Below are 24,018 nucleotides of genomic sequence, written 5' to 3'. Positions count from 1 at the left end.
CCAAATGAAGTTGGTTCAGGGTCAACACTTTGTTGATTTGGTTGCAATAAAACAAATAATATTAGTGCTCTACTCAGTTCCTTTCCAAAGAATAGATGCAAGGGGGGAAAAGCTCATCTCTTTAGCTCTGTTAAGCTGGAGAAGAAATTAAATAGTTAACATGTTTATTTGTCCTATGTAGTAGCAATTATCTTTCAGGTCTTTCCTTTTTCTCATCTCAAAGATTACAACATCTACCTAAATTTACAGAAAAAGAATCCGAAATCTAGAAGAAAAAAGGCAGATTTTCTGTCACTGCATTTTTTATTTGCCATTTCACTACAGAAGAAGCTGGGGATTTACACTATTCTTTCTTTAGTTCCTTCAAACCCAGAACGTTATTTTATTTTTTGCATTCATTTTTTATTACACAACAATACTGATGTATCATGAAACTATACATTTGCATTTACTGAGAGGAATCAACATTTATTAGGGATTTGTTTTTAAATTTTTTAAATGCATTAGGTTATAAAACTGGTAAGCTATAATAACTCTTTAGGAATCTCCTGGGGAAAAAATACAAATATTATTTTCTCTACAAGTCACTTTTAGAAAGCAACAGAGAACTTCTTATTTGATCTTACTCACTGATGATGTTAATTTAATGCTAATGATAATATAATCTGAGTGGATTTTTACCTTTATGGCAGCATTTATATCCTGAATTGCAGCAAAATTATCACCCATCTGAAGAGAGACCACAGCTCTTCCTTCATAGGCTAGGTAGCTCTTCGGATCAACTTCTATGGCAATGGTAAAGTGGTTCCAAGCTTTCTGGAATTTTCCTTGGGCCTAAAATAATTTTCCATTTACACCAAGTAGGAAATTGTCCATATCATGACAAATGTTTATGATTCTAACTTAATCAAATAAAGCCTTTAGTAAGGGTATATTTATATTGTGCTTAATCTAAGATATTTTAAACAAGGAAGTAGGCTGTACTGTGAGTGCATTCAATTGACTGATTACCTCTGAGCATTTATGCTGAAATTTTAATTAACTGAAATAAATCTAATTGTCAGAGTCATCTCTTACACCAGTCTTGAACAACATAAAATCTTGACCACGACGGGAAACACCAATGCTTCTGACAATCACCACAAATTTTACATTGAGCTCTGCACACACAGGCAGGAATTGTCTATTTGCTTGGCATTGAATCTCCAGTTATACATACTATACATAATAAAATAAATATGTGTTGAATAAGTAAATGAATAAACTAATGGTGTAAAACCTATTTGATAAATTGTACCAGCATCACACATTCCATGAAAACTGCATGCAAATCTACCAAGCAGGTGTTTATACCAACCTTAGCACCAACTGGAAGAAAAGAGAGAAGGTTAGGAGAGGATACTTAACAGAATGATGTCAGAGTATTTCCTAGAGAAGGCCATTTGGCAACTAAATACCTCATCACAGGAAGGCAGTGAGTTGATAAATTCAGCACAGTCCAGGGACTGTCCTTTATTCCTGTGGGTTCAAAATCCCAACTTGCCAGAGCCTCAGAAGCGGACTCTCACATAAACCAAGCAAAGCCCAGTGACTCTTGCATAAAACTAACAGGAAATATAACTAATAAGTTAACTAGACATTGTTCTTTAACCAGTAAAGCTTCTCCCTCACAGTAAATTATGTGGAAACCAACATCGTCACCACATGTTCATTTGATAAACAAGGAATTGAACTTGTCTGTTCCTGACAACAATTGTTTTGCTCACTTCCATAACTCTAGTGCTAGGCACATAGTAGGGGTATCTGTTTCATATTTGTCCAACAAATGGTCACTCTTCCGCCAAACAGGATTTGATGGGCCTCTCTAACTCTCCTTTTTCAGTCCTTCCTTTCCTGATTCAAGTCTTCCTCACACTAATGTGTTTTTCAATCGTCCTTCAGGTTGATATATATCAGTGAGATCTTCATAAAACACAAATCTGATGTCACTACTCTGGTGAGTGACATTCACATTTTTAACTGACCTGGACCATTTAAAAAGACCTTCACCTCCAGTCATTATTCAATCCAGTCTCATTCCATACCACTCTCCCCTTGTCCATAACATTCCATCCCCTTGAGCCCTCTGTCTCTTTCTCACAAGACTTTATAATGGGTTGTTCCCTCTCTCTGGAACACCGTGTTCTAAGCCCTAACTCCTAGTCCTAATTACTAGTCTTTCACACCTCAGTTTAAATGTTAATTTCTCAAAAAGCCTTCCCTCACCCCTAAAATGAAGCTAGGTTCCCTTGTTATAAGTTGTCCTAAAACCCATCCTTTTTCTTTGTTGCACTTATCCTGAATAGAATTAAATAATTATTAATAAGACTGCTTGGTGCTTATCTCTCCAGTAGGTAGTAAACTCTACAGGAAGAACCAGTGTATTTTGGGCACTGCTGTATCACTAGGCCTAGATCAGTTCCTGTCCTATACTAGGTGCTCAGTAAATCCTTGTTGAATGCAATGAATGATGCTGTTAACACATTTCTTTTGATTGCAGTAAATTCTAGCTGTTTTAGGAGTCACCCTGTCTCTAAATTGACTTTGCAAATTTCTACTGTGATCAAATAATGGCTAATTTTATGTTTAACACTCAGAAGGCAATCTTACTTCCCTTATTAATCAGTTCTTGGGCATACCTCACTATAACCAAACCCACAACCACCTCCAATATTATTAATCTTACTTTTAAGTAAGTAAGTAAGTGAATAATCAATATTATTCACTTACTTTTAAATGAAAAAAAATTCAACTTTAATGACAGATTATTAATAGGAATTTCTGCAAATTACCGTAATTTAAACATACTTTGGACCACTGTTTAAATTTTTTAATATTAAAAGGGATAAAAAGATTATTCCTTTCCTTTTCATGGAAAATGTAACACATCTAGCACTTTATTCCACGAATACCACTACATCTTTTGTTAGCGCAAATAGCTCGGTGAGCGCATGGGTCAGGTCAGAGTGTCCCAGAGATCACTGAGAGACCTGCTTGACAACACAACAGAGCAACACCCTTCCAACTTGCTGGAAGGACAAATGCCTGGTCTCTTGCCTTCCGGTATGTTCTAATTCACTGCCATGTGGAAGATGACCTGAATTCAGAAATCCCTATACAGTGGTTGTCTGATCCATCGCATAGATCATACATTGTTTATTCCCTTTAGCTTTTCACTGATTTAATAGGCCAAAGCCTATGGAGCCCAGGTATAAGCTAGTGAAACAAATTTTAGCCAGGTTCTTATACGTGAAACTCATCAGGCAAGTCTTTAAAGTTGTCTATAAGTGTGGTAGGTATAAGGGGGTGAGGTAGAAAGGGGTGCAGGCGTTAAGGAAACTCAAGTTCAGAAGATCCTCATCTCACTATCACACCAGGTCTCTGGGTATGCTCTCCAGGCAGGCTCCCTGTAACTCACCAAACCCCTGCTTCTCACTGCTGCTCTGAATACGAATAAGAAAAGAAAGGTAAAATGTTCATAGCCAAAGAAATATCATGTATCCCCATCACCACTAAAAGGCCAAATATACTCTTTTTCTTGTCCAAAGGTGCTTTCGTGGTAAAATGGTGTTATACAGTATTACCTGCAAATTATAGCCTAAACAAATTCTGGCTTTTGTACAGACTGGATTAAAATGCAGTGCTTTCAGAAAGTCCTTCTGTGCTTGTTTGACGGCCTCATCATGTCCATATTCCATGTAAGAATTTCCCCGTCCAATGTAAGCATCCAGAAAGCATGGATCAATTTTAACAGCCCAGGTAAAGAAATTGACAGCTTCTTCAAACTCTTTATTTCTGAAAATAAGTTAAAATATTGATGCTTTCTGGTGAATAATCTAACTGCTTTCCTGTATATAACCTCTTCATAAAGAAATGCATTGACCTTAAAAAAACTTAATTTTTATTATTTTTTATAATCATAAGAACTAATTGTGTAAGTCCATATGACCTAAGGAAGCCTGATGGATTCTTTAAAGATATTGGTAAAAGGAAAGAGGGGAGGTAAGAGACATTTTTATAGCAGAATATGCTGGGATGACATGCTGGAGTTCTTTTTCAGGATTATAAAAATCTGAATGGCATTCTTGAACCTGTTTTTAACAGTTATCAGTGGCCAGTATAGAAAAATATATGCTATTATTGATAAAATACACTATTTAAATCAGATTAAAATAAATTCATTGTTATTTATTTAATATGTCCTTTATAATGAAAGGAGCTAAATTTTTATCACATGGGAGTTCTTACTTCAGATCTTCTATAAAGGCAGCCCATTTCATTTTGGACACCAAGAGAGGAGGGGAGAAAAAGAAGTAAAATGCATTTTATTTATTAACTTGTGAATATATGTGACTAAATGATAACTCTGTCTCTCTATCTTCCTTAATTAGTCTCCTATGGTGAGGAGAGGGTTGTTGAAGGAATCGAATATTCCCATGTCCATGGGTATATAAAGTCACTTGTCCACTTCACATGCATATCTAATAATTATTTTTAATCTCAATTAATATGGAGAGTCTAGAATTTTTTTTAATAGAATGAAGGCACTAACACTGAATAACTGCTTACTTACCAGGTACTGTGCTAAGTGCTTTACATATGTGATTTTACTTAATCCTTCTAACATTTCTGTAAGCTTGTTATAACTTTTTATATTTTATAGATTAAAAGAATATCATGGCTCAGGAAAGTTTGCACATAGTAAATAGCATAGTAAATAGCATGCTAAGATTGCACAGAGTAAATATCTGGGACTTAAACTCAGGTGAGCCAGACTCCAAAATCCATGCTTTCCCACAGTCATCTCTACCCACATTCTTCACCTTTAACATACTTGTAGTTGGTGCACAAGAGCCAGTGAGCTGATATCTCAACAGTGTAGTCAGAAGAAAGCCTTGGAGTTCAAACCTAAGCCCGAACATACAAATTAATAGTAATTTTTCAAAATTGTTAGACGGATCAAATGACAGCATGTGAAAAACCCTTAGCACAGAGACCCTCACCCAATAAAGATTATTATCTTCCTTCCATTCTTTTCATTACTTCTCAAAAAATTTTCAAATTTTTATGAGATGCATCATTACTTTGCTACCTTTTCCTTTGTAAAATACATGGAACCCAGGGTAACTGTTCTAGAAACTATCATCTCTTAGATATTACTCAGCATTATCTTTTAAAATACTGTTTCCCAAACCTCAGCCCCTCTTTTGTGACAGTTGCCCTATGTTCAACCTACACTATCATTTACTTAGTATTTTTCTTTAAGTCAAGTCACTCTTTTACTTAAGTAAATCTATTTTTTTAAATAACTTAATTTCAATACCACAAATACAAAATCAGTATCTCATGCCATAAACAGAAGGCAACCATGAAAATAAATAAATATTGGAGTTGGATAGTGTAGTCTGCAGAAAACTAAACCTGAGAGCTGTACCATCTATTACAAAGTGTGGGAAAGATGTTAAAGACTAACTCTTAGCTGACACCTTCTCCTTGAAGTATTCAGAAGGTTTGAGAAAGAATTCACTTTGAAACTGAAAAGCAATTCAGCTTCTCATAATGTGATTCAATATTTTTTTAATGCTTGTGCACACCATGAAAAATAATGGAGTTACTCATGATATTTGCTCCATGTTTTGGCAAACACTACCCAAAAGCATTCACCAAGTATTGTGTCAGAAGATCACACAAGAATCAACAGTGAAGCACCAGGAAAGCCTGGCCTCTGACGTTACAAACAGGGGAAGGTTAACATTCACATACGTGAGCCAACTGGTATCTTCTGAGTTCACTCTGTGGATTCTCACTAAGAAAACATGGGCTCCCTTCCCTCAAGCAGTTTACAATGAAACTATCCTCCTCCTTCGTGATAACTGGCACTATTTGAGAAGTAAAAGTTCACTGAACATAAGGTCACAATGCTTGTAGCCACTTTCTCACTGTATTACAGAAAAAATTCTAGCATAAATAACAAATTTTTTATCAAGAATAATTACACAGTAGTATTCCTGTATAAAAATGCATTTAGTTGGTAGGTTTTGTTATGCTCAGTATTTCTATCTATGGATAGTGAACTACTTACTTATGATGCATACCTATGGTGACCATGTAAACTGAAGTTTACAGGGTAACCCCAGCTCTCTCATATTTTTCCCACAAAACATTGAAATGCTTCTTGTATATTTACATCCAAATTGTATCATACACATTGCTCCCCTCTTACCCAGAGGGAGATTTAAAATCCTTGTGAGTACATATGCCGATATATGGTTTATAAAACATAATCTCACCCTTCGAAGAGTCTAACCAATTTAAAAAGAAAAAGAATAAGCAATGAATTGAAGCTATTTTTCTATACACATCTAGTTACCAGCACTAATGTTTAATGAACATCTAGTCTGTTCTGACTAAGTAAATAATCTTTAAACCTTAAACCTGGAAAGGGATCCCGAAAGCTACCTAGCAAGCTCTTCAAAGCTGATGATAACTAAAAATCAAGTCCAGAGGAGGTGAGAGAGCCAAAGCCAGAGACTCCCAGCCCCCTCCACCACTAGAAAAAAAAGAAAAACTCCATAGACACAGCAACTTCATTTTTCTGAAGATGTGTGTATCACACAGTGCCCTGCAGGTTGGAGCGCCTGTTAAATAATCACATGGCAGTTAGACAATGAAAAAATGTGGCAGTGTCTCTTATATCAGGATACAGGTTCACTGGCACATAAATTGTTAAACATCAATTACACAAATATAAAAGTATATGAAATTAGTTTTTCTAAAACAAAAAGTGTTTGTATAAATCTAAAATAACGTGATCACTGACGGAAGGTGCATGCCTCTCATTATGGTGTCTGTTAACTAAGAATCGTGTGCTCAGCTTGCAGGCTAGGCCACAGACATCAAGGCCCACCTCATTTTCCAAATTAATCACATAGGTGACCAGATGTGCCCTACTGAGTTGTACAAATAAATCATAAATACCTCCCAAAACTAAAGAATGTGGCTTGCAGAGTCGAAGATCCAGAAATATTTTATGCAAATATAAGAATGGTGAAATAAATGTGCTAAAGTAAAAAATGGACAGAATATGTAACTCTGAGCCACCAGGCTCTCCCTCTGTGACATTTTTTTTTTAATCTTAAGGTAGGCTTCTCAAAGAGATCTAAAAATTAACTCTACCTTAACACTCAGTGACCAAATTGGGCAACAAGTAGGATATTCAGCCTAAGGAATGTTGTCTCCTAGCAACCACAAGAGTGAGAACCAGAGATATACAAAGGCACACTTCAAAAGTCTTCAACCTCACGAGTTCAAAGATCAAAGCCCTAAAATTTAAAGATTTATTACTTTTCAAAAATTTTCCAAATGGGAAAATTTTTACTTTCTCCACTATGAGACGCCAATAGTGAATCTCATTATTTACAAACCATGCTGCTGTAGTAATAAGTTATAGCTCACCTTGAAAAGCAAAAATATTTTTCCTGAAATAAATGTAACCAATCACTAAACATTCCTTATTGTTAAATTCAGTAAAACTGTTAAAACACATGGAATTGGGACTATGAGTTATCAGAGCTTTACTGTTGATTTAAATTCTACTTTTATTAAAGGACAATAGAGATTCTAGCGGGATGATGAAAGGTGGTTGTTTGGAATTGCAAAGCAGTATCAGCTTAAGGAGGTTCCGCCATATATACCCAGTGATTACATTTCATAAAAGAGATCAGGAACTGACACACAGAGAAATTTACTGACTCTAATAGTTGCAAAACATCGGAATGAGGTTGAGAAAAATTTTGGTGTCTATTTTTAGTTTTAAGAGAATTCAATGACCTCAGACATTTTTGGCCTGCACTCGCCTACCAAAACAAACACATCAGTCATCGTTATTCCATTTCTTTTTAAGAATGACAATTACTTAAAAAGATGAATTGTACAAAGGTTGCTGGATTAAAATAGACAGTGGTGTGACTGTGTTTTGCTGTCTGTATAAAATTAAAGGTCCGAGACCAGTTTAGGCCTTTTAACCAAAAACGCCTTCACAAGTTCCAGTTATTACACTACTATGTTCATAAAATTTTAAAAATCTAATTCTCGTAGGGAAATGTACCTGTACTAGCTATGTCCTAAAAGGGGAAAAAAAGAATTTCAATTTCCTAAATAATTCAAACTATGTTTCATTGTCTAGATTGTATATTTACACAGCCTAGTCTACTATCCTAATTTCCTCATCCAATTAACTGCTATGGTTTCTCTCGTGAAAAATAATGCTGTAAACTATTACTTAACCAAATACACTTTATTTCACATTAAAATACTCATGGGCTGCATTTCTATGCTTTTAAAAGCAAAGTGTTTAGAAATTAATTTTTAGATGTCAAATATATGTGTAGAAATGTAAGTATTATAGTTAGCAAAATCAATCTACTATACTCTAATATTATCTCAGAGTAAATTTTAAACTGATCTTCTTCTGTATTTTAGCCTCATATAACTGTTCTTTTCTCCCTTCTATAACTTACTTATTTTTACAATAATACCAGAAACAGGTAATAATGTTTTAAGTAATGTATTTTTTGTAGACTTTATTATACCTTGTAGATATTTACTGGTATTATTTTAATCATTTTTAGATTTAGAAATGCTTTCTAAATGTAAAATTTTCTTGGAAATATAATATTTTTCTAAATCAACCTCTCTTCCAAGAAACAGGCTTTTTAAAAGTTAGTTCCATTTTATGAACAAAGTTAATAACTTTATTTCATTCTTGGATATTTCAAGTTATGCATGATTTCATTCTGTGTATTACCAAGGTCCTTTCCAATAAATGGGCTTGAATCAGATGGATACCCGCAACGCTATGATGTGGGTATTTACTTGCTGACTTGGCTAAAATAGTTTATTAGTAGGTAGAAGAGTGCTGATACAAGGATTCTTTGTGCCTCTCTCCATTTTTGTACTCTGTCACTTCCACAATATTCTCCTCTGTTTCTTCTATTCTATTATAATTATAAATCTGATGGTCTCACTTGCTCTCACTTCAACATAAATTGCACCCCATACCTGTGATAGCATATGGCAGTAGCTTGACAAAGGCTCACATTAGTCTTGCTTATCAGTGCAGCTTGTTTAAAATCCTGAAACAGTTTTACAAATTTTTGTTAATTTTCAGCATTATATTTTGTGCTTTCTTAAACTTCCTTCTAACATTGATTCTACCATGAATAAAATTTACACAAGCATTAAAATGTACATCTTCTTAAAACCCTTATTTTTTCCTTTAGTATCACATGTAGAGCGAGAACAGATGGAGCAGAGGAAACCCATAACCAAAAACTCACTCAGAATCTTGCGCTACTGTCCACTTTTCCTGTGATTTTGCCTGGTATTATAACGAGGTATCAGGTTTACTTTCTTTTTATTGTTTTTTCCCAATGAACACCAGAGACTTCCCTATCCAGACAGAGATAGAAATTTACCTGCAGAGAACCTTATCACTATAGGACAAACAGGCACTCAGGCCCAGGGAAAGGGCATAACTGAGCCTTTATGTGGATTAACTAAAGCAGCTGCTACCTCTGGAACCCACACTTCTAGGGGAAAATGTGTCATTTTATCCAGAGATCCTAGAGGCCTCCCAAGAGGGAGCAATGGAAACGTTAACCACAAGATTTGAAGTCAGGGCAGTCAGCTGGGGTGGACCTGAATGGCACTGGGGAAGAGGTTAAGAGAACTAAAAAGTGCTAAGTCTGCCAGAGATCCTGCCGCTGTGGCACCAGAGACACAGTGTCTGAAGCTCTTTAGCTTTTCAAAGCCCTACATCAACAACTGAAACCTGAAGCAAAATAAGAACACCACTAAACTGAAATAAATAAAATATCTAAATATCTACATATCAAAAGATCATGTCAACTGCAATGAGATATATATGTATATTTGTGTGTGTACATATATACATAAATTATGTGAGATTGATTTCAGTGTTTGCCATAAAATGGGAAGGAACCTTCTGAAAGTAAGAGTTCAAAGCCTATGAAGGAATAAAAATGGCTCTGTTTTTTCCCAGAGGACTGCTTCAGCAAGAATCTTCTTGGGCAGTTTTGGTTGTGAGCTCACCTGACCAAGCTAGACTGTGGAGAGTACTCTATCGTCCCCTGGAGTGACTAAAGGAAACCCTTCCAGACTCCTTTCTCATTTCCAGGAGGCTGGGATGTGGGCATTCTACAATCTTAAAGGGCAAGTGTCAGAGTTCTGGTTTCTACCCAACAAGGGAGGACCCAACCATAACGACAGTCTCCCTCCTCCCTCTCCTCCTCCATCCCCTTCCCCTCCCCCTCATCCTCCCACAAACCTTCCTTGGCTGTACTAGAGAGAGGAAGATGGCTGTTTTATGGGGGTAGAATAAGTTTTCTGCTAATACTGGGGGTGGAAGACAGAGCAGTACGGTCAAACTGAGCACTCTTGGATCCTACTGGAGGAGAAGGGTATTAGTCACAGACCCATCTGAGAATATGGACTCCCCACTTAGATTCCCAGCATATTTTGATACTAAATGGAATTATTTGGAAGAAAATAAGAAATTTATTGTCTAATCAAATATGCTACCAGATAACTCCCCTAAGAATTTTTTTTTTCTGAAATGGGGGCAAACTTACAGTGTAACTGAGATTTATTACAAACATTCCCATTAACTTTAGGAGTTATGAGGAGTGACCACAAACTTAAAAGGCTGAGAATACCAAGTTTAGTTTTATAATCACATAAAACTTACAAAAGTCAGCTTGACTCTATATATAAAATCATTGTGATGCTACATGGTAATTAGACATTATCAGCAACAGACACAAATGATGACTTAGGATTACTTAGAATAAAGCTAACTGCAGGGCTTCCCCGGTGGCGCAGTGGTTGAGAGTCTGCCTGCTAATGCGGGGGACACGGGTTCGAGCCCTGGTCTGGGAAGATTCCACATGCCGCGGAGCAACTGGGCCCGTCAGCCGCAATTACTGAGTCTGTGCGTCTGGAGCCTGTGCTCCGCAACAAGAGAGGCCGCGATAGTGAGAGGCCCGCGCAATGAAGAGTGGCCCCCACTTGCCGCAACTAGAGAAAGCCCTCACACAGAAACGAAGACCCAACACAGCCAAAAATTAGTTAATTAATTTAAAAAAAAAGCTAACTGCAGTTTTTATGATTTTTATGATTTTCCTCTTCTGCACTAGTTTTGTTTCTAATATGGATCATAAATAACAAACCACACAGAGTCACTCACATACAAAGCAAATTCCCTCCACTCCCTTCCTTCTGCTGATGAGTTTATTTGTAAGACTCTTCGCCTGCACCGTCTTCCTGTGTGTCAGAGGATGCGCTCTTGACCTCATCCTTCCCATCTCTGAAAACTTGATCCATCATCTTCTTCTGTCCTTGTAACTTTAATCCTTTTCTCACCACCCCGACCTAGTATGCCTTCCCTCAAACCTGCCTGCCCGCAAGCTACACACGGCTTTGTCTTTCTAGTTCCTGTCACTATCAATCTCTGAAGGCAGAGTCAACACTCACCATCTCCATGTCCCCAAACGCCATCAACTTCTTGTTGTTTAGTAAGTCCAATTTCATTTTGTAATTTGTAAACTGCCTCTAAAGGCATTTTTAAATTTATTTTTATTTTTCTCAAAGTAACTCATGTATACAGGGTAGGGTAGAGGGTCCAATGAAACTAGAAAACTCACAATGCTTACAGGGATGCCCCGCGCCACCTCTCCTTATCTCTGAGCCCCGCTCCCCAGGGTCAACCATTTTTACATCTTGCTGTTATTTCTTCTGCTGTTTACCTCTGAATTTCTAAATAACATGAGTATTTTATCATGTTTAACTTCCAACATAGGATAGAACTTAGCTACCTTACAGCATCACTCCACACACCTCCCCTTCTCCCACCATTCCCATAGCCCTATGACAATGTGTTTATTTTACTCTTTATTTTACTTCCCTCAAGTGTAGAATCTTTGGCTACCCACTCATATTTAAGCTTTAAAATCTGGAATGGTAGTTTGGGGTGTCTGGGCACCTCTTCTCCACTACCTTTAACCTTGTGGGGTTATGTCTTTTTTATTCCTTTACTGTCTTCCTGGTTTTCAAGAGGACAAAGAAATAAACAAATGTTCTCAATCCAACAAGCTTAACCATTAACTTCCTAAACAATTCCAGTTTAAATGCCGCACTCTACTTCCCGTGTTCTTATGAAGATCACACAACTATCAATTAACTAACATGTGTTCAGTGCTCATCCTACTTGACCTTTCTGTTAATCAATCATTCCCACTAAAAATGTTTCCCTGGTTAGGTTTTAAGACTCTGCTCTCTCTTGGTTCTGCATTTAGCCCTCTTATTATTCAGTCATATATTACTTCATTGGTCTACCTCAGCCAGCCTCTTTTTTAAAATTTTTCAAATTAATTTTTTAAATTTGCAGAGGGGAGAAACATTTTTTTTTGCTTTTAATTACAGGCATATCTTGTTTTATTGTGCTTCGCAGATACTGCACTTTGTACAAATTAAAGGTTTGTGGCAATCCTGCCTCAAGCAAGTCTATTAGCTCCATTTTTTCCAAAAGCATTTGCTCACTTCGTGTCTCTGTATCACATTCTGGTAATTCTCACAATATTTCAAACATTTTCATTATTATTGTATTTGTTATGGTAATCTGTGATCATCAGTAATCTTTGATGTCACTACTGCAAAAAACTTAACAGCTTACTGAAGGCTCAGATGATGTTTAACATTTTTTATCAATAAAGTATTTTTTAATTAAGGCATGTACTATTTTTTAGATATAATGCTATTGCACACTTAATAGACTACAGTATAAACATAACTTTTATATGCACTTTTATATGAAACAAAAAAGTCACTTATTGCTATATTCACTTTATTGCTGTGGTCTGGAGCCAAACCTGCAATAATTCCAAGGCAGGCCTGTAGTGTTTGCAGGGCATATTTTTTTTCCAGCTTTTTTACTTTTACCTATCTATATCTTATATTTAAAGTGTGTTTCTTGCAGTCAGAATATTGTTGGGACTTTTAAAAAATTCTAATCTGGCATTTTCAATATTTCAATTGGTGTATTTTGACAATTTCCATTTAATGTAACTACTGATAAGGTTGAATTTAGGTCTACCATTTTATTATTTGTTTTCTGCTGGTCTCCTCTGTTTCTGTTCCTTTGTTTTCTCTTTCCAGACTTATTTGGGATTATTTTAATTTTTTAATATTCCTTTTTCATTAAAATACTCTTTTTGACTGAGGAGGTCACATTTGAGAAGAAACCTGAAATGAAACGAGGGTGTGAACCAATAGGAGGAATATTCTACACATAGGGAACGGCTTGTGTGAGGACCCTGAGTCAGGAAGGGAGCCTGGCATTTCCAAGGAATAGCAAAAGGCCAGAGTGGAGTAACCTGAGTGGAGAAAAGAAGAACGCTGACAACGAAGTCAGATCAGTGAGCAGCAGTTAGGTCACTAGGGTCTTGGTTGGCCATAGTCAAGAGTTCAGATTTTATTCTAAGTGTGATGGGAAGTCACTGGAGGGTTCTGAGCAGAGGAATAACTTGCTCTGCTTTATGTTTTTAAGAGGCCTCTTTGGCTGCTGTGTGGAGAACAGCATGTAGAGGGAAAAGAGCAGAAGCAGAGAGGCCAGTTGGGAAGCTACTGCAGTAATCCAGGGGAGAGAAGGTGGAGGCTGGAAGGAGGAGGAGAGCAGTGGCAAAAAATGAGAAATGACTGAATTTAAAATATGTTTTGATAGCAGAGCTGACCACACTTGCTCATGATTTAGATGTGGGATGTGAGGAATGAGAGGGATCAAGAATGATTCCCACCAGACTATGAGCTCCTCAAGGACTAGAAATCTGTCTTATTGATATTTGTCTCCGTATCTTCAATGCCAATGTCAGTACCATGGCTTGTCTGAAGGAACACAGGATTTGGAATCAAGTGAGACCTGAGTTCAAATCTTGCCCCAGTACTTCCTGGCTGACTAAGACTTGATTTAACCTCTTTTGAATATCAGCTTCCTCTTCCATAAGTTACAATCATAAATTGTGCAGCATTATTGAGAAGCTGGCAGGTAGTAAGTGTGCGATAACTAGAGTTAATGTTGTTCTTAAGTACTAAATAAATACTTACTAGGTGGATAACACAGGCCCTTCATTTAATTCTCCAACAGCTGAGGTCTTTTGCTTCCAACCCCCATTTTCCTCACTTTCTCCACCCAACACTATTGCCCAGAGTTCCACAGATTTTTGCCTACACCAAACAAAGCTTCCCCTACCTGAGGGAATTCTGAGTGGTATACCTCAAAACCAAAACCTAAGGGAGTTCAACCCTTGAAATTACATTTCACCATAGTGTAAATTGCCTAGAATATAGTTTCTCAGACACTTCCTTAATAATAAGTAATTTTGTGGGACAGAATCTCAAAAGATGACTCCAGAAGTTGAAAAATAATATCAATACAAGGAAAATTGTGAATGAGAAAGAGCACTAAGCAGCGAAGTAAATGATACATAAATCATTTTATTGAGTTTTGTCTGTAGCTAAGACACTCCCTTAGGGGAGATGATAGTCTTGATGTTTCATCAATTCGGAATTTTTTTTTTACATATTGGCTATTTATCTGTATTAAAAAACAAAGTAAAAAAACACTTTTTTTGCAAAGCTTCTATTACTCATTCAAAGTATTTCAACACAATTCTTGCTAAAGTTGAATTATTGCTCATTAATATTGCCATTTGTTATCAAGAAAAATTTTTCACTGGTTTTCAGAAGTGAACATGCAAAATCAAGCGGGTTCATTTTTACAAGTAAACAGAAAGGTTTACCTCTAATGCAAAACTGAACTGCTCTAGTTCTGTGTAGATGAGTCCACGATTAATAAAGGCGTTTAACGTCACAGTTTCTCCAGCATCAAGGAGAAGCACAATTCCATAATCTGTTAATGCCTAAAAATGAAATCATCACTTACAACCTAAAGTCAACTCTTTAGAGCATTACTGCATTGACCATGGACAAACTAGTACCTCATAATTAGTTCTTTCATGTGACAAAATTTATGGCCAAAAATAATCATTTGTTAGATTTAAAGGTTTCCCTTAATTAAATACTGTGGATGTTGCTCCCTCCTAATAAGCGGTGTGCACTGCGCTTGCACGTCACGTGTTATCTGTGAATCATCTGTGAACTACTTTTATCGTGTATGGATTGAAGCGGGGATGCAACACCCTTCCCCAACTTAATAGTTTCACCAAATGACTGTTGACATTAAAGCAGAGCACTTGTTACCTTTTGAAATTTAATTTCTTTGTAGTGATTTATTGCTTTCTTCACTGAAACCTAAGTTTTATGGAGGCACAGATTATCCATTTTGTTCACCATTGTAAAGCCAGTAACTAGCACCATGCCTGCACATACTAGGCATCTGATAAATTTTTGTTGAATGAATACATCATAAAGCAATGAAAACAGATCTTAATAAAACTAACAAATAAGCACTTGTTGGAATATTACTTCAATATTCTCGTTTTTTTTAAGATATTAGTCTAAGCTGAGAATCGACTCAGAGGACCTCTCTCCATTTTTTATCTTTTTTTTTTTTTTTTCATTCAATGAACAGCCAAGTTTTTACTGGTCATCTACTCTGTACCAGGTACTAGGAGCATCCAAAATATGGGCTGGAGCTGAATCTCTTAATTCATTTTCCTTCTGAACATTTTGTCCAAAAGAGCCACATGGTTTCATCAGAAAAGGCCCAAATCATATCATATATGCCTGTAGCACATGCTAACTGAAAATGCAAATAAAACAGTATTTTACTATTTGCTTAGTGGTTCTCCTCTACTGTTTCATGATTGGGCACTCAAGCATCTAAAAGAATTGTACAATTAAATATCCTACATGTATATTGTGGCATAACTATAAATAAACATTGACAAGGCTGTAAAAATAATTTGTAACACTTGTAAAACAAAACAGAACTAGAATGTTTGCCACTTTCCTTTCACAGAATCACAGAATTAAAACCTGTATATATATCAAGATGCCTTAGAAATCTACCAAGCAGCTGAATATGTGACACAAGAGGAAACAAAAGCTGGGAAATGAGATTTCATGAAGGTCACAATGAGCAGGCTTTGTGTTTTGCCTCTGCTATTATTACTAACCTTTCAGCCTTGGGAAAGTTACTTAACACTAAGCCTCAGTTTCCTCATCCACAAAAACGGGATATTAATAACTCATCATATTGTTGTAGAAGTCCACTTTAAAATATTTTGATTATATGTTGGTAAAGCATTTAGCCCAGTGCCTGTCACACAATAAGCCCTAAATGAGTGGTAACTGTTACTGTTTTTATTAATATAAGGCGATAGGAACCAGAATTCACCTTTTCTAGTTTTTATGAAATCATATCTTGGGAGTGCATTTTCTGCACAAAGTACTTGGGTTTTCTCAGTCTTGTTATGGCAGGAATGCTGAGAAACGGGTGGAGGTAGACAAAAGGGAGGAGGTGACACTGTTAAATGACATCTGGTCCACATGCTGGAGGTCAGATGGTTTCACAAAGCCACCTAAAGACTGTTAACCAGAAGCAAACAAACCTGCGAACACCGATACAGGTCCCTATTGCCTGTGTGACTTGGATGTGTTTCTAACCTCATTTCCTCATCTGTAAAAGGAGCCCATTGGATGAAAAGCGTTGGGTACCTGGCAGCTCTAAAATAACCAGTATGTTCTTATTCTAGTTAGGTTTCTATTTACGTAGTTTTTCGTGTTCTTCATTCATGGAGCACTAGCTCTGTTACACATCAGAGATAACAAAGATAGTAGTTCCCTGCCCCCACCCAGACCACTGTTTGCAGTTCAGGGTTACCCAGAAAAGGCAGGAGTCGGGGTGGGGAGGGAGCTGTCAAAGATACCTGCTGTGCAGGTTACTCTGATAAATGATCCTTCAATTAGCTCCTAGAATGGTTTACAACAGCCTGTGTTAAAAATTAGTTATTCATTTGTCAACATTTCTGGAGGAAACCTGATAATCCGGTTACCAGGAATTCTACATCCTCTTAGAAACAATGTTTCTCAACTTCTTCCTTCCACAGCAAATAAATTACTAAATTTCTAAATGTTTTAAACAGATTTAACTTTCCAAGTTTCCAGGAAACTGGGCGAGTGTGCCCACACACAGCAGCAGGTACATGATGCAGTCTTTTAAAGAATGCTTCATTGACTATGGAAGTGGATAGAAACAAGAAAAGGGAAACAAGTGGACAGCAGAAAGGGAAGCAAGAGATTGGACAGAACACTAAGAAACGACTGACCTGCTCCCCAGTGAGGGATCCTGACTGGAAAAGAACCAAACCAACAAGGAGAGAGTGGAGAAGGGGTAAGATTAAAAAACATAAAAGAGGGCTTACACTGGGAGCATCTGCATCAGGGCAAATAGAGAAAAAGTTTTGCTGCAGCCATCAGTCAGGCCTTCAAAACGCACAGATAATCCTGGTCACTGGTCCCTGAGCTGGAAACCATCACTCAAAACTCCCTACTGCATCTGTGGTCTGACCACTGTAAAAAAAATACCTCCACAAACTATTGTAGTTAATGTTGAGATTTTGAAGCAAACAATATTGCTAGTGATCACTGCTTAAAAATTCTGCACACGTTTATCAGTAGAAACGTTTTCTCGAATGAGAATTATGTAATACATTTAAATTTACATAGCCTTTAAATGCTTATATAAGCATTATAAAATTAATTTTTCATTTGACACTGCAGAGACTGTATAAGAAAATTTGGTAAGCACTAAAAAAGAAAATAAATATTCTTTGAAATGGTTCTTTGGTTTCTCAAGTTTTATGTGTATTTCCACAGAATTATTTTTCCAAAATTGTAACAAAAATAATAAGAAAATACTTTACACATGCTTTAAATAAGTTTACAAATGCTTTAAAGTGTTGTTTACTAAGATGGTCATCTTACCATTTGAAGTTCATTTATCTTGGTGTAACATAATGCTCTGTTATAAAATGCTATATAACTGTTTTTATCCATGTTGATAGCTGTAGTTAAATCTGTAATCGCTAGTTTATAAGTCTATAAAGAAAAAATAATTAAGTGAGAAGGGTTAATCATAATGGACTGAAATTTAGTTGTAAAATAAATTGTTGATTCTATCAGAGTTTTGGGAATGCTCATTTAACCATCCTGTGTATCATCCGTGAAATTAAGACAATCAAGCTAAACTTTCACAGAATTAAGAAAGTCCCTTGGTAGGAATTGCTAGGTTTCTCTCACCTGCAAATAAAATTCAATATATAAACAACTTTAAATGATTATCTTATTTCTATTGTTGCTATATAGCAAGGAAAAAATTAAATTTCTTATGGATAAAAGAGAAGCAAGCCTTATTCATCCAGCAAACATTCACCAGAGCTTGCTTGCTTCTTCACTTGCACTGTCATATCACATAATCGTCATGTTTTCTATCCATGTTCTCTTTTGCTTCTCTTTGATGCTTCTCTGATACCTCAGATGATCCATTTATATAGATAGTAATTTTCATGGAATTAACAGGTAATGCAAGGTCTTACCTTTGCTTTAAGGTATTATTTGCAAATTATTTCATATGAAATGGCTACAAAGAAAGTTCAGAAAAGAAACACAGGGAGAAAAAAAGTATTCCTTGAAGCATCAGATATCGATAGTGTTGCTACACCCAGTAATTTCCATTTAGGAACCATAAACTCAAGTGACAATTTTGTTCTGCGTGTATAACTGTATTATTTAAAATAGTAAAATAATAAAAAATTTCAAACAATCCAAATGTCCAACAATAAAGTGGTTAAAAATACACTATGGTGGAATATTATGTAGTCATTAAAAATGGTATCTTCAAAGATTAAATATAAGAAGCAGGGCACAACACAGATTATGTAAGTAGCATAGTCACAGTTTTGGAAAGTATATATTATATTTTATTAGGAAAAAAAGACAAAATTCAAATACATCAAAATGCTCTCAGGAATTACCATTTGATGGTGGGAAAACAGGTGATTTTAATCTTCTCTTTTATTCCTCTCTGTATTTTCCAAATTCTGTACAATGAATATTACTTTCCTAATAAAAATATATAATCAGTGCAATTTAAAATGCAAATGTCAAAAATAAATATCACCATTTTATGAAAAATTATGAATTGAAATCCTTTTGATGTACTGTCAAAGTGTAACGCCTTCTATGTCGTTCTGCCTTCATACCATGGCAATTCTCCTCTCACAGAGGAAAAAAAGGAAGTGAGTCCCTCCTTGGCACCTGAGCAGCCACCCACTCTAAAATACCAGAGAACAAGGTAGGAAATTGCCTTACCTTGTTGTAGTATTTCAGAACTCCTCTGTAGATGTAGGCACGCACACTCTGAGGATAAATTTTGATGGCCTCATTACAACTCAAGATTGCTTTGGAGTATCTGCCTTTCAAACCATAGTAGGCTACTCGACTTAAATATGCCTTGTCAGAGAAAGAGAGGAGGAAAGCAGGAACAGATATTTTAGTAAAAGCATCAGTTCTACCCAAATATATGGTAGCTGGAACAAATTTATGCCACCCAAAGATGGTATAAAATATAGACTTTTTGTCACTCTCTTTTATTAAGAAAATTTCAAACATGCAGAATAATTGAAAGAATAGTACAGTAAACACCCATATGCCTACCACCTGATTCAATAATTATTAACATTTTTCAATTTTGTTGTATCTATTTTTTTCTGAACTATTTGAAAATAAGTTGTAGACATCATAAAACTTCACCCCAAGTCTTCCAGTATGCATCTCCCGTGAAGACATTCTCCTACATAACCACACTACCACTGTATATCTAAGAAAATTAATAGTATTTCCCTAAAATCATCTAATATTTCATCCACATTCAAATTTCATATGCTTTTAAAATCAAGATCCAACGGAGTTTCACCTATTGGATTTTGTGTTGTCTCTAGTCTCTTAAGAGGCAGGAATCAATGTGACAGCGAACCAAGAAGTAAGTAAAATTAATAACATAGTATATAAAATAATTATTAATAGCTACATTAAAATATTTACAATATTTGTATACACCACAATTCATGAAGCACTTTTACCTATATAATTTCCCTGTTGGAAATCATATTTTTAGTTCAAGAGGAAATACAGATATATGGATTATTAAAACTGCTGAAAAGTAGGTAAAACTAACTGACTGTTGTTAACTAATAACAATAACATTTAAAGATTTAATAGTTTTAGCAAATTTAACACACTTTCCAAACCACTGAAATTGTTCACTTAAATACCTGGTAATGTTTTGGATCAAGGGTAATTGCACGATTAAAATCCAGGATTGAACTATCCTTGTGGAGTTTTACTTTACAAAGCCCACGTTGATAAAAGCCTTCTGCAAAATCAGGATCTGCTTTCACAGCTTTTGTAAAAGAATCAAAAGCCTAGAAGAGCAAATCATGTAGTGAGTAGAATGTATTAATTTAAAATGTTAATAAATTACAGTATATAACTATTGTTGAAAAGTTTTCATTTTAGTTTTTGGTCATTTTAAATATGTTTCTCCCAGCGAACCTTGTGGAGCAAAAAAATTTATGAACAAGCCAGATTTATTATTATAATTTACAGGTTCCCTTACTCCCAGACTAATGTCTGCATAATCCATGTTGTTACAATACTTTCAGAGGTGTAACTTTAATCGTTATTCTTCCTGTTGTGTTTCTTCAAAGAAATCACAATTAGTACATTTATTTTCCATGTGGGCCAGCAGATATATGGTTACAAAATTTCAAAACAATGGAACTCCAAAATTTTTCCTAATATTGTAAAGCAAAGCTAGGTTTCCTCTGCTTGTCCAAAAGGGCTAAAAACATGAAAAATATTTGTAATTAATCTTATATTTATTGTAATTTCTTAATGGAACAACTAATCAAGTGCAACTCTTTTTTAAAGTTATGAAGATGCAAGTTTCAGACACTGTCCACCCCTATGAATATAAGGACTGGAATGGTGTCTGTGTGTGTGTGTGTGTGTGTGTGTGTGTGTAGTTGTGGAATATTCAAAAATAGCCAATGGAAAATACATATTTATCATATCATTGAAAACTTTGAAATGGAGAATTGTGTGAAATAGCCAAATACTGGATAAATACATAATAATTGAATCGACTGGTTTTCAATGAATCTGGTTTTATTCTGATTTGAATTGCTCAGTTGTCAATAAGAGAAATCAAACAGTGTCCTAATCATTTTCCATTTATTCTACATTACACTGAAGCACTCAATATAAAGTACTTACAATTTAATAAGTAAATTTATACTAATGTGATGAAATTTTGATATAATAATTTCTTACAATTAAATTTGTTTAGTGGGAAACATGCATTAGTCTTCCAAATAGTGTTGACAAACAAGCAACAATAAAATGTTTGAATAAATACAACAATGTAGTAGGTTTTGCAGGGTGCAGACTGCCTATGGTAAGCCAAGCTATATGAAGCTTTGGTCTAGTCACTCACTGTTTAGGTAGCCTTCAGAAATGGGACTGAATGCAAGGAAACAATTTCTAAAACCATAAAATACCTATGCTCTTAAATATACAAAATACCAGTTGTAAGTTGCCTTCCTCCATGTAACAAAGACCCAAGTGATACAGACAGTCTGATGAAGCTGCTACAGCATTTCGTCCTTTATCAGAATGAGAAAAGATATCCAACGCCTTTTTAAACATTCTCATGGCTTCCTATAATGATTTTAAAAAAAGAGAGGGAAGGGAATGTTTCTTTCTAATATTTATTTAACACAACAGCCTTAGATGTTAAAAGGAATCCTGAGCACACAGCCCTACTCTCATTTCACAAGAGGACACACAGACCTGGTAAAGACACAGATCTTGTCAGTGCACCAAGATGGAGGACTTCTGACAGGCAGGAAATCTGACCCACCCAGGTGCCTATCCTACAGGCAGGTACGTAAGCAGAGTTACACAAGTGGACTTTTGGAACTATAATTTCTAAATTCTAAAGGGTATTTTCTCATAGTCTTAAATCAGACTTAAATTTATAGACCAATTTATGACCAATTTCCTAGTAATTCTCCTGAAGGGAATGCCAGGCAGCTATTAGGTAGTAAAAGTTCTCCACTGATAATATCTGAGGTTGTTTGTTTGTTTTTTCTTTTTAATTAATTAATTTATTTATGGCTGTGTTGTGTCTCCGTTTCTGTGCGAGGGCTTTCTCCAGTTGTGGCAAGCGGGGGCCACTCTTCATCGCGGTGCGCGGGCCTCTCACCATCGCGGCCTCTCTTGTTGCGGAGCACAGGCTCCAGACGCGCAGGCTCAGTAGTTGCGGCTCACGGGCCCAGTTGCTCCGCGGCGCGTGGGATCCTCCCAGACCAGGGCTCGAACCCGCGCCCCCCGCATTGGCAGACGGACTCCCAACCACTGCGCCACCAGGGAAGCCCCTGAGGTTGTTTTAATCAACTTTTATTTTGTCCTGCTATGCTCTCAAGGGGGTTCCATTGACACCAGAAAATAAACTAACATCAAAAATTACCCATTTAAACTATTCTGTCAAATAGTTGAAACTCTTAATGAAAAAAATTCAATTTTCCAAATAGAAATGCATTTTCATAACTAGCTACTCAATGTATTTACCTAATATATAGAAATACAGCTACTTGTGACTCTTTAGCCCACTTTCTTAATTACATTAAATTGCTAAAGATACAATGAGGTTTAACTTGGATATGCTGTGTCCTTTGTGCCCACCCTTAGTTTACATCACATGTCTACAGCTTACCTCAACATTCATCCTTCCAGCCTCACTCTCAGCACATGCCTTTGCAATAGAAAAAAATGCATCACCTTCTCAATTTCCCTCATTTTTACTTTTCAAAGTCTCTATATCTTCTTCATGTCCATCTTTTTTTCTCCTGTCTTTGAATGGTTTCCTTTCTTCTTTTCAGAGCTAACTCCTCAAGCTGTGCCCTTGACCCCAACTCCTTCTGTCCTGCCTTCTGCTTTTGGATCTCTGCCCCTTCATTGCCTCCTGGAGTCCATAAAGTCTTCCATCACATTTAAATTTAAATGAACACATCTTCACTTCCTCCTCTAGCTGATGTCCCACCTCTCTTTCCTTCACTACTCTAAAAAGTAGTGGACACTCTCGTAGGGCAAATGTACATTCCAAACACAGTACTGCGGCAGCCGTGTGGAGAAAAGCTTGGAAGAGTTCAACACTATTATATAATTCAAACAAAATACAAATATGTTCTGGACTAGGGTAATGACCAGAGAAATAGAGAAAGGAAGTGGATTTGAGAGACATTTAGAAAGTAGAACCAAGAGAGCATGACTATTGATTGGGTAGAAGAGGGACACAATCAAAAGTGACTTCAGGTTTCAGGGAGGTTAAAGTAAATTTAAGATTATTCCAAAGAAGGAATTTGATATCATAAAGGTGTCAATTCTCCCAAAAATAATCTAGAGATTCAATACAATTCAATCAAAATTCCAGCAGGGTTTTTAATGAATCTTGACAAGCTGAATTTAAAATCTTGACCAGCTGGAAGAGTAAAGGCCCAAGAATAACCAGGAATTTCCTGGAGAAGAATACGGTGTGGCAACTTGCTCCACCAGATGTCAAGAATTACAAAAAAGCAACAGTAGCTAAAACATTGTACTATTAGGCCAGGGATAGAAAAATTGACCAAAGGAATAGAATAGAGAGCCCCAAATCAGATCCACACATACATGAAAGGTTATAATAGGACAGATGTACCACTTCAGATCTTTGGTTTAGGAGAACATTTCAATAAATGATACTGGAACATTTGAGTATCCATATGGGGTAAATTGAAATTTTATCACTATCTCACATTCAAAAATATCAATTTAAGGTAGAGT

The 24,018-nt window shown here is 36.1% G+C and overlaps 1 protein-coding gene across 1 annotated transcript in view; it reads right to left on the bottom strand.

The window, feature by feature from the left end:
* The window catches only part of TTC6 (tetratricopeptide repeat domain 6), a 230,297-nt gene that overhangs the window by 9,117 nt on the left and 197,162 nt on the right, over positions 1-24,018 (bottom strand). Inside the window, exons 22-29 of the mRNA XM_036843605.1 lie at positions 21,721-21,855; positions 20,409-20,558; positions 19,447-19,587; positions 18,061-18,174; positions 14,913-15,032; positions 9,100-9,173; positions 3,624-3,834; positions 682-834 (exon numbers count right to left, since the gene is read on the bottom strand). Of these exons, the coding sequence (XP_036699500.1) occupies positions 682-834; positions 3,624-3,834; positions 9,100-9,173; positions 14,913-15,032; positions 18,061-18,174; positions 19,447-19,587; positions 20,409-20,558; positions 21,721-21,855 (1,098 nt within the window). The remainder of the gene's footprint in view (positions 1-681; positions 835-3,623; positions 3,835-9,099; positions 9,174-14,912; positions 15,033-18,060; positions 18,175-19,446; positions 19,588-20,408; positions 20,559-21,720; positions 21,856-24,018) is intronic.

The sequence above is a fragment of the Balaenoptera musculus genome, chromosome 2 (genome assembly GCF_009873245.2).
Source record: "Balaenoptera musculus isolate JJ_BM4_2016_0621 chromosome 2, mBalMus1.pri.v3, whole genome shotgun sequence".
Lineage (NCBI taxonomy): Eukaryota > Metazoa > Chordata > Mammalia > Artiodactyla > Balaenopteridae > Balaenoptera > Balaenoptera musculus.
The sequence above is the reverse complement of the archived record's forward strand: the minus strand, read 5'-3'. Positions and strand labels throughout refer to the sequence as shown.